This window comes from Chanos chanos, chromosome 7, assembly GCF_902362185.1.
Source record: "Chanos chanos chromosome 7, fChaCha1.1, whole genome shotgun sequence".
Classification (NCBI taxonomy): domain Eukaryota; kingdom Metazoa; phylum Chordata; class Actinopteri; order Gonorynchiformes; family Chanidae; genus Chanos; species Chanos chanos.
Genome location: NC_044501.1, coordinates 33,968,044 through 33,978,361, shown reverse-complemented (window position 1 = coordinate 33,978,361; position 10,318 = coordinate 33,968,044). Strand labels below are relative to the sequence as shown.

General features: G+C 41.5%; 3 protein-coding genes across 3 annotated transcripts; 2 read left to right on the top strand and 1 right to left on the bottom strand.

The window, feature by feature from the left end:
- Nucleotides 1-435: 435 nt before the first annotated feature.
- Nucleotides 436-3,976, top strand: fam113 (family with sequence similarity 113; the record flags this gene model as incomplete). The annotated part of the gene is made up of 9 exons (XM_030779217.1): nt 436-523; nt 623-702; nt 851-1,083; nt 1,308-1,458; nt 1,709-1,952; nt 2,395-2,592; nt 3,060-3,131; nt 3,548-3,697; nt 3,828-3,976. Coding segments are annotated over 9 exons (1,365 nt in total), but the record flags the coding sequence as incomplete, so codon positions are not given.
- A 733-nt stretch (nt 3,977-4,709) lies between these two features.
- Nucleotides 4,710-5,758, bottom strand: cskmt (citrate synthase lysine methyltransferase). The gene is made up of 2 exons (XM_030780101.1): nt 5,671-5,758; nt 4,710-5,447 (listed from the first exon to the last, which is right to left on the bottom strand). The coding sequence occupies exons 1-2, from the start codon at nt 5,756-5,758 to the stop codon at nt 4,768-4,770; spliced, it is 768 nt and encodes a 255-aa protein (XP_030635961.1). The 3' UTR covers nt 4,710-4,767.
- Nucleotides 5,759-5,921: 163 nt separating this feature from the next.
- On the top strand, nt 5,922-9,309 carry otub1b (OTU deubiquitinase, ubiquitin aldehyde binding 1b). The gene is made up of 7 exons (XM_030780100.1): nt 5,922-5,964; nt 6,994-7,055; nt 7,323-7,421; nt 7,799-7,917; nt 8,082-8,166; nt 8,351-8,545; nt 8,972-9,309. The coding sequence occupies exons 1-7, from the start codon at nt 5,922-5,924 to the stop codon at nt 9,167-9,169; spliced, it is 801 nt and encodes a 266-aa protein (XP_030635960.1). The 3' UTR covers nt 9,170-9,309.
- The last annotated feature ends 1,009 nt before the right edge of the window (nt 9,310-10,318 follow it).

The window sequence follows — 10,318 nt, the reverse complement described above, 5'->3', positions numbered from 1 at the left end:
ACGTTCGAATAAATGTTCTAAGCACTTTAATGTTTACAAGTGTTGAGATAAGTAACGTTATTACAGGCCTAACTTTACCGTCTTGTATTTGCAAAGTTATAGTCATCGCAAACAGTCGAACTGTTCCAGCGAGCCGACTCTCAAATTGGCAACAGTTGGGTGTGGTTGTCGGATGGAACTAACGTTGTATAAATAATTTCCCAGAAGACTGTGCGTTGGATTCAAATAAAGCATAACAGATTAAAGGATTATTTAAAGAGATCCGTTGCGGCACCCAGAAGTAGGGGAGCTTCCGATATTTTATCAAGGTTTTGACAAGTGTTTGTTGTATCCATGAAATTGTTAACGTAAAAGGGGAGTGAGGCGACAATTAAGGCCAATATTTACATCCTTTTTTTCTTGACGTGTGTTGAATGAATTAATAATTAATTTGTTTTTATCCAAGATACCATGAAGACTGTGACCCATTACCACGCCAGCCAGCTCCTCCACAACAAATTTGTTATTGTAATTGGTGATTCCAGTGAGTATAACAAGAGTTTAAGATGTAGATGATTTTCACAAGATTTTTTTTTTAATTATATTTGGGCTAAAATATTATAAATCATACTTTTCTCTTCAGTTCAGCGTTCAGTGTACAAGGACTTGGTTCTGCTGTTGCAGAGAGATGGTTACTTAAGTTTGCCCCAGCTTAAAAGCAAGGTAGGCCTAAAACTATGGCAGTCAAGAACCAATGTAGATAACCAATTTATATTTTATTGTTCAGGAACTGACTCCCAGGTTAGAAACATTGAACTGAAATTCAATGTTAAACTAATCATTTAACACAAACTGTCATTTGTGTTGTCAGGGAGAGCTGTCCTTTGAACGGGACACCCTGGTGGAAGGAGGAAAACTGGGTCAAATGTCAAATGGGACAGAGTACCGTGAGGTCCGACAGTACCGCTCGGATCACCACCTCGTGAGGTTTTACTTCGTCACGCGGATCTTCTCTCGATACATGGAGAGTGTGCTCGCTGATCTGGAACATGGAATCAAACCGGACATGGTCGTCGTCAACTCTTGTGTATGGGACATTTCCAGGTAATAGTGATTACACCTGTAATATGTGTGATCAAGGAATGTCAGAGGTCGCTATCGAAGAAAAAAAGACAATCTGTCAAAAAAAAAAAAACCCTCTTTACATTATATTGCTCTTCCTGAGTACTTTTTGGTATCATACTGCAGGACTTAAATGGTTCATTGACTTTGGTGATTCATCGAAGCCTGCATTGTTTGACATTGCCATCCTCTGTTGGATTGCTCAGGTACAATCGCAAATGGGTCTTGGATTACAGGGAGAATCTCAACAAATTCTTCTCACAGTTGACAGCCGTCCTCCCACAGGAATGTCTGATACTGTGGAATATGACAATGCCACTGGGAGAGAGAATCCTCGGTGGTTTTCTGGTTCCAGAGGTAGGTTCTCTTTCCGTTGCCATGGTTTTACAGATCAGTGACTTTGATTCAGTGGCATGGACATTGCCTAAAAATGGATTGCAGTCGTAATAACTGTGCATGGAAAGTTAGTTGACTTTGAGTTTAATCTGTGGAACATTTTGGAGCAGACGGCATCTATGATGAAACCAGTAACTCACTCAGGACAGAAGGCTTAATGGCCTGGCCCAATTTCTCTGTGGTTTTTGGTATACTCCACTAACCCTTTTAGATCAAGGAAATGGCCCCGTTGCTACGATACGACGTGATTGAGGCAAACTTCTACAGCGCCACGATGGCTGAGGCTTATGGGCTGGACGTGTTGGACCTGCACTTCCTGTTCCGATTCAGCCTGGAGCACCGCATGAAGGATGGGGTCCACTGGAACAGTGTGGCCCACCGTCGCATCACAAATTTACTGCTAGAACACGCTGCACAGGCCTGGGGTGTGGAGCTTCCCAATCCACTTTCCACAGGTAATGAATTCCATAGTATCCATGCAAAGCCAGGTGTCACTCCGACTCTCTCTAATGTACAATCACATGATGCTGTGGATTAATAAAGTCCAAAATTAAAGAGTTGTATGAATGAATGGATGCAAAGGACAAAGATTTTTATATACTTTGAACCACGTATTTGTAATGCAGTGGATTAATGCTCTGTATTATACCTTTATTGAAATGCATGCAAGTAAGATGTATTTTGTCTGAAATGTTTTTTTATTGGTCTACCAGCTCCTTCTGAAAACAAAGTGCAGTCACTTGTTGGCATTCCACACAGTGTGCTTCAGCCTAAAAAAACAGGTAACTGTGCTTTTGAGGCCTGTCCGCTGACGTCTCTTAGACCTTATTACATCTGTAAAAACAGTGTGTGAGACATTCCGGTCTATCTTAATATATTCGAAATCTTATTTTGCAGACCGCGTACAGAAGGGGACACAGCAGAAAGCGCTAAAGACTTATCAGGGTGATTACGTGCAGCCTCTCCTCTGGTCAAACCCGCCTTGCTACGGGGGGGTCCACTGGAACAGCCAGGCCCACCGTCGCATCCCAACTTTACCGCTGGAACACGCTGCTCAGGCCTGGGGTGTGGAGCTTCCCAATCCACTTTCCACAGGTAATGAATTCCATAGTATCCATGCAAAAGTCAGGTGTCACTCAGACTCTCTCCTAATGCACGATCATATGGTGTGTGGGATTATTAAAATCCAAAATCAGAGAGTTGTATGAATGAATGGATGCATAGGGGAGAAAGATTTTTATATACTTTGAACCACTTATTTGTAATGCAATGGATTAGTGCTCTGTAAAAGCCTCAAGGAAGGATACCTCTACTGAAATGCATGTAAGTAAGAAATATTTTAGTTAACTTGTCTGGAATGGGGTTTTTTTTTTTTTTTTTTGGTCTACCAGTTCCTTTTTAAAACAAAATGCAGTCACTTGTTCGCAATCCACACAATGTTCTCCAGTCTAAAAATTCTTTTGAGGCCTATCCACTGACATCTACAAGACCTTATTATATCTGTAAAACAGTGTGTGAGACATTCTGGTCAATCTCAATATGTTTTAAATCTTATTTTGCAGACCACGTACGGATGAGGACACAGGGTGATTACGTGCCGCCACTCCTCTGGTCGCATCCGCCTTTCTACGAAGGTGAACGATTCCCATCACGTCTCCTCTCATCTTGAACTCTCGCATGACGTCAGAAAATTTAGGAGACTGTAATTTTTGGAAGATCTGTTATTAATTGTGCCAGTCTTCAGAGAGTTGTCTGTATTTTATCAGGCCCCTTTGACACCAGGAGATATGACAACTTTCATATGGAGTTACCAGTTATAGAGCTAACAACTGAGGGGGGGAAAAAAAACCCCAAAAAACAGTTTTTCCAGTTGTCAGCCTACCGTGGACTGTGTCCTACTGAATTTTGAACAAAGTGAACTGTGCGTTGATCTGACATCATTATCCCTGACTGTCACAGTTCCTGTTTATATGTATGACTGCATTTCCATTTTCCGAATGTAACTGAGACTTCACAGAGTAAACTCTGTCTCACTCTTTTCTCTTCTTAGGGCCAAACCGCCACTCTGAACAACTGGTAGCACACAGCGGTGGCTTTGACCCAAGCTTTTATCGGGATCGTTTGTGCACTCAGCCTTATTTTACTGCCGGCTCCCTCAGCTTCGACAGCGACTTCGTCCATAATAAAAACAACCATAACGGTAAGTGTTCCGTTCACTCATTCGTCACTGCGTGTTTTATGGTATGTAACGCATTTTATTCAACGTGAAGGGGTCCAGGTCCTGGGGTTTGCCTTAACGACCGTTTTATGCTTTTTTCGGATGTTTTTAGGTGGCGACTACTGGTCCGTGTCTAATCAGCGATCTTTAGCTGCTGCCCCGACCAGAAACAATTATGTGATGAAGACACAACACAAGCACAACAAGAGGTCGTACGCCCCTTATATTTCCCGAAGGCATAACCCAAACTACAGACAGTAAAAAAAGAAAAAAAAAAGGGGGGGGGGGAGGGGAAGACTCCCCTTGATCACTGCTACATTAAGAGCTTGCGTGTGTTGCACTTTGCGAGGGAGAGCATTGGCTGCCTTTGCTGTTAACTCCGACCATGATTACTGTTGTGCTTTAAATATGGCATAGTTCTGTATAGTGTTCCTATACCTTATGTCTTGAGGTTCTTAATCCTATTGACGACATTATGTTCTTTTCATTCTTTTTTTTTTGTTTTTGTTTGTTTTTACAATGGTATAAACCACTCTTTGTTTCAATTGTGTCACCTTAGTGAATCAATGTGATTTTTTTTTTTTCCCTCGTGCTTGTGTATTTTAGTTGGGCTGCTAATGTAGACTCCCCTATGCAAACATCCACAACAGCTCAGGGTTTGTTTGCACTTTTTACCATGGCTCTTTTAAATGCGATTGTATAAAGTTGTTGTGCTGTTAAATTTATATTAAATGAACCGTTTTTCAATAGTTCTACCATTTTTCTTCCAGAAATAAAAACATTTTCTATTGACATCATTCTAGTCTTTGTCTGTGCCCATCACATGGTGAGAACATAGTTTGATCTACTGACCAGTATGGTAAGTTACGTACTAAACTATTGCTTGAATCCACTGAACCGTAGTGATGTAGTTAAGAAGCAAAGTGACACAGACAAGTTTGTACAACTCCTTACTTATGTTTATTTAACATGGGGAAACTGATTGCTGTAAAAATGCATTTGGTTCCTGGGAATGAGATAATAACATGATCCCCTTTATGTCCTCCAAAGTGTCAGCACACCGTCTTGTGAGGGGTTACCTGATAGCAAAAATAACAAATTCCTCTCAGCACCCCAATCTCCTGAACCCAGACATCTGCCTGCACCTCTCCACCGTCGTTTCTGATCTCCTTCTCCAGCCAAAGGAGACGAGCGTCAGGGTCCTCGTCTGAGAACTGGAGGAGACTCCCCGAATGTCTTAATGCCCACAAACACTGCCTTACAATCTGTCCGGCTTTCGCTCGTCCCTCCCTGGACCGCAGCAAGGCGTCTGTTGTACCTTTATCCACAATGACATCCAAGCTCCCGGGACCAAAGTGTCCCTCTAACTCTGCACAGTCCAATTCTTGGAAAACAAGGGTTGAATGTGGATTTTTTGACTCAACCGGCGAGTTTTGGGCGTGCTCCTGCATTAGACACACTGCCACTGGCGAAATGTCTGCACACGTGACCTTCACTTGTCTTTGAGAATCTCTATAAATACATGGTCCTAAAGCAGAGGTGCCACATCCCATATCCAGGATGTGTAGTGGTGCGTTGGTTTTGGGCTGTGTGTCCAGCAAAGGTAGGATGAAATCTTGGACAGAGTCAAAACCAAAGAACCATTCGAAATTCTTAAATTTATTCTTATCGCCAGTTTCTGTGTAAAATCTGTCCCACGTTGCTTTCTTGTCCATGTTCTCAATTAGGTCCGCTGTGGAGAATATCAGATAAGTGTAAGCAGTCAGGTTAGTCACATGTGCAGTAAAAACGTTAACAGAATATCTGGGCATTTCAGTGAGCTGCTATGAAGGGGGTGTGTTCTACATCTCTATTCCGCATTTTTGATGAAAGCCTTGATTACAGCGTGTCTCTCGATATGAGAACAGCACGATCATCTATGTACAGCGTGCATCAAGCAGGATAACTTCACAAACTTGTCAAACTGGTATGGTGCCATCGACGCGCAGCCTCTCGTTGAATACTCCTCATTGACCATGAAAGTCTGCAGAACATCATCGACATTCTCGGACAGTTATTGTAACTAGATGCCAACTACTGCTTTGACTTTCACAAACGTAAGTGGCCAAAAGGTGCTTCAGAACGAAACTGTGAATTACTGACCCGGAAGTACAGAATAGGTTAAACAGAGAGGGAGGGTTGTGGACAGAGACTTCCCAAAACGAAGATGGCGGAGGAACAGCAGGAAACATCACAGGGAGAGATGGAGGGTGAGTGAAACAACAGTGCCATTTCTTCCCACGTATTTAATGCCTGCTTTTACACATACCGGAGTTTTGAAGCCCTAAATATATGTCTTTAATTTTCTTCGTCGAAATCAGCTGTCTTAATGCAAAATGGCAGTTTAGCTTCTTGTTGACACTGCTGCAACGTGAGAAGGTTGGGGTGAAAGAAACTGGGGAGGCCAGAGCTTAATGGTGAAACAAAGAAAGAGAGCAAATATGACTTTGTATTGCGAAGTTATCGAGTGACCCTGTAAACGTAATGTCACCTGCATGCGTATTGTTTTAGTCTACCTGTTGTCTGATGTCTGCATGTTTGTCTAATAGCTATGACGACAGAATTAAATGAGGATAGTCAGCAAGCTAATCAGTGCTTGCACACTGTCATATAATTTGATACGTGATTAGATAACGGAATAAAGAGGCATTTTGCCAGTTTCGCCGACTGAATGATATATCGTTTTTTAAATCGTCAGCTAATGTTTAATTTTCGATCTGTTGTTGCATAACAGTTAACCAAAGTCCCACTCTTCAGTAAGCTTGAACTTGCCCCACTGGATTAGTTACGTGCAGAATAAGCGTCTAATTATGCAATGCTTTTTTTTTCTTAAATGTGTAAGAATTCGCTTACGGCATGTAGGTGATATACTCGCTCATCAGCTAAATTAGGTTCAAAAGTGACCCGAGCACATCACTGCTGGGCATACTCTCACTTCTCTGCTTTTAAAAGATTACATCACTGCTACCATTCTAAACTGGATGCAGAAAACTCAAAGACCACCCCCCCCCCCTCCCTCCTCCAACTGTTTCTCTCTCTCTCTTTCTCCCTCTCTCACTCTCTCTCTCTCTCTCTCTCTCTCTCTCTCATACACATGGCCTCAATATCTTTCTTGACGTTTTTTTTTCCTTTGTAAAGAATGTCATTGTGTTCAGGTTTTTGTTTTGTTAAGCGAGTCAGTTTTGGGCAATGGTTTTATGGACTGTGTTGTCCCCCCCCCCCCTTCCCCATTTCTGCAGGAGTGAACTGCCTGGCGTATGATGAGGCTATAATGGCCCAACAGGACCGTATTCAGCAGGAGGTAAGACCGGTGCCCTTTGTGAAAAACCGTTCACAACATGACAGGCAAGACTTCGATGTATCTCAGAAAAGGGAAAGGAGTTTCTTGTGTCTCAGACACCAACTTTTGTTGTTAGAATGTGCCCCCTAAAAACTTAATGGATATTTTTTTTTCTATTTCTTTTTTCAATTTTTCTGTTGTTTTCACAGTTTCATCGATAAACCATTTTGTTTGTCCCTTTTGTATGTTGTCGATTGCAACATGTACCTCTTTTTTTTTTCTGTTTAGATTGCGACCAGTAATCCTTTAGTCTCAGACAGACAGGATTTGTCAGTGTTGTACAGTGAATATGCTGAGGAGGACACTATCTATCAGCTGAAGATAAAGGTCAGTACTAATCAACTACAGCTTCAATTAGTTTGGCTGCAACTCTGACACTTATTTTATGGTAGGAACATTCAGACTCATTCCTGGAGGGGGGTGGGGGTCTAGTGTTTGTCCCAGTCCTTTTAGTTTCACACACACCCCCACAAAAACCTTTTAACATTCTGGACCTCCAAGGATAGGATCTGATCCCTCTGCTGCAAGTTTTGGGTTGTTTTTTTGTTGTTGTTGTTGTTGTTGTTTTTTTTTTACATATGTTACGACTTTGATGTTTCATACAGCATGGGTCACCATACAAAATGAATGAAGGCTGATTTGGAGCAAGTATCCCTATTACAGTACTGTTCCACTAACCGTGCTCTGTGCTGCCTTCCCCGCAGGACCTACACAAAAAATACTCGTACATCCGAAAGACACGGCCCGACGGAAACTGTTTCTACAGAGCCTTTGGGTTCTCGCATTTGGAGTCTCTACTGGATGACAGCAAAGAACTGCAGCGGTAAGGGACCAAGCGTAAAATGCTAAAAATGGAATCTCCTCCGAGAAAGTGCAAAGCCGCAGGGGCAGAATTAGCAATGATGTCTCTGGGGCCCTGACTGTCTGCTACTATAAAAAAAAAAAGAGTGTCACTCACTTAAAGTTTTTTTTTTTTTCCTTTTTAAGATTCAAAGCAGTTGCAGCAAAGAGCAAACTGGACCTGGTGAATCAGGGCTTCACTGAGTTCACCATCGAGGACTTTCATAACACAGTGAGTTGAAATGATGTAAAAAAAAAAAAAAAAACCAACAAAAAAACTGCCTCTGTACAGATTGTATAAAAATACCTGTGTTATTTTGAAATCCAGAGCATGCTCTCAGAGAATTAATTGTCCCATGGAATCGATAGGTTATCAGATATAATGCCTGTACTCTTTCCTTTCTCTCCTCCTAAAGTTCATGGACCTGATTGAACTATGTGAAAAACAGCCAGCGCTTGGGGACCTGCTCAGTTCTTTTAACGACCAGAGCGTGTCTGATTACGTGGTGGTCTACCTGAGGCTACTCACCTCAGGCTTCTTGCAACGAGAGCACACCTTCTTCCAGCACTTTATCGAAGGCGGCCGTTCCGTCAAAGAGTTCTGCCAGCAGGTGAGCGGAGCGCATCCGAAACCTTAAAACGTGAATAAGCCGTAGGACACTCAAAGAGATATGAACAGATTTCCATAGAGACCGTAACTGGTGATTTTGAAACCTTGACGAAATCAATATTTGCCAGAGAATTATGTCTGTATTGAATGGCCCAAAAGACCCTCTTATTATTTTCCCCTAAAATTTACCCCATTACTTTTGCTACTTGAACAAGAGCCACAAGTATCATTTCATTTTTTTAACAACATTTGCTCATACCAGATTCTAAGCGATTCAATATGAAAAGCAGGCCACTCGATAAATTGGAAACAGGAAGAAGAAATAATGCCCAGGCATCTCTAGCGCCTTTTGTTTTTTGTTTTTTTACATCGCCATTAAAGAATTCACTGAAATAAGACTTTTTAATCGTCTGTTTCTCATTTGCAGGAGGTGGAGCCCATGTCAAAAGAGAGCGACCACATCCATATCATCGCCCTCGCACAAGCCCTGAACGTGCCTATTCTGGTGGAGTACATGGACCGGGGCGAAGGCGGAACGGTGAACCATCACGTTTTTCCCGAGGGCAGCGAACCTCGCATCTTTCTCCTGTACAGACCTGGTCATTACGACATCCTCTACAAATAAGAATCTTTTTATCTCTGTAGGTCTTTACTGTGAACGGCAGTGAGACGCAAATAAAACACATTGTCCACAGTCACAATAAATCTCGCATATGTTTCACCTCGATGAATAATTATACATACAACGACCCGTTCTCCTCACTCCAATTTTCGTCTCATTACAAAAAAAAAAAAACTGAATGAATAAAAAAAAAAAAAGGAAAAAAAAATATGGCAGTGACTCCAGGCATTTAGAGTTGTACAGGTTTTTTTTTTCTTTTGCGGTTGTAAATGTTAAACTTGCTTTTTTGGTTTCGTTCCTTTGTTACACTGTGTTTCATGAGTTTTATTAAAAGGATTTAATCCTGTTTGTGTCAGTGTGTGTGGTTTTTTATTGACTGCAACTATTACATATGTAGTAACAGTTGGATTTATGATCTTTTTCATTAATATTTGGTTTTCAGAGAAACTCACTGTAATTTGATTTTCTTTCTGATACATACCATCACAGTTCTTTCTAGACTTAGGATTAAAAAAAAATACTGACCTTGGACCTTGCTAATGTGTTGTGAGCGCGAGAGATACTCAGTGACAAAAAATGGTATAAAAAAAAACAGTTTTAAAACATTTGTTTTACCCTAATTGCGAGTGACAAAAACTTGGGAGTTCACCAGAAAAGAAACAGATTTTGGTACTGAACCAATTTGGGAGTCTTCCTCTCATTCATGTATTGCTACAGCTCCGCGCCACAAGATTTGTCAAATATAAAACAGGGATACCCACTGTGCAGAGACGTGCTCTTTGCCACAACCACGCTTGAAACGAACTGCTTCCTCCACAAAAAGAAAAAACGGAAAAACCGGAGATTGAAAGTTTCAGTGCATCTTTTATTTAATTCAGACAATCAAAACAGACACCTGAATAAACAGGCAAATCCTTCTATGGTTTGCTGTGTTCAGAGTGCGGATTAAATGCAGGTTCGGGCATCGTGTCGCAATATAGTTCACTTTACAGACTCTAGGGGTATCACGGTTAGCTCCGTTTCTGATACTCTCTGACGTTTGCAAGGATCCAACCAGAAGGTCCAAGGGTGGAAAGGGAAAACACGACCATTACAAAAATGTGTTCCTGATGAAGAGAGAAAACAGAGATTTTTAACATAGTTAAAAGACAT

What these genes read in the sequence shown, in the direction of transcription:
- cskmt (XM_030780101.1), bottom strand. Translation starts at nt 5,758, where the DNA reads ATGTCGATGATGTTCTGCAGACTTTCATGGTCAATGAGGAGTATTCAA. An exon ending in GCACCATACCAGTTTGACAA is followed by an intron (nt 5,448 to 5,670) that starts GTTTGTGAAGTT and finishes TATTCTCCACAG; the next exon opens with CGGACCTAATTGAGAACATG.
- otub1b (XM_030780100.1), top strand. Translation starts at nt 5,922, where the DNA reads ATGGCGGAGGAACAGCAGGAAACATCACAGGGAGAGATGGAGG. An exon ending in ATCACAGGGAGAGATGGAGG is followed by an intron (nt 5,965 to 6,993) that starts GTGAGTGAAACA and finishes CCATTTCTGCAG; the next exon opens with GAGTGAACTGCCTGGCGTAT. An exon ending in TCGAGGACTTTCATAACACA is followed by an intron (nt 8,167 to 8,350) that starts GTGAGTTGAAAT and finishes CTCCTCCTAAAG; the next exon opens with TTCATGGACCTGATTGAACT.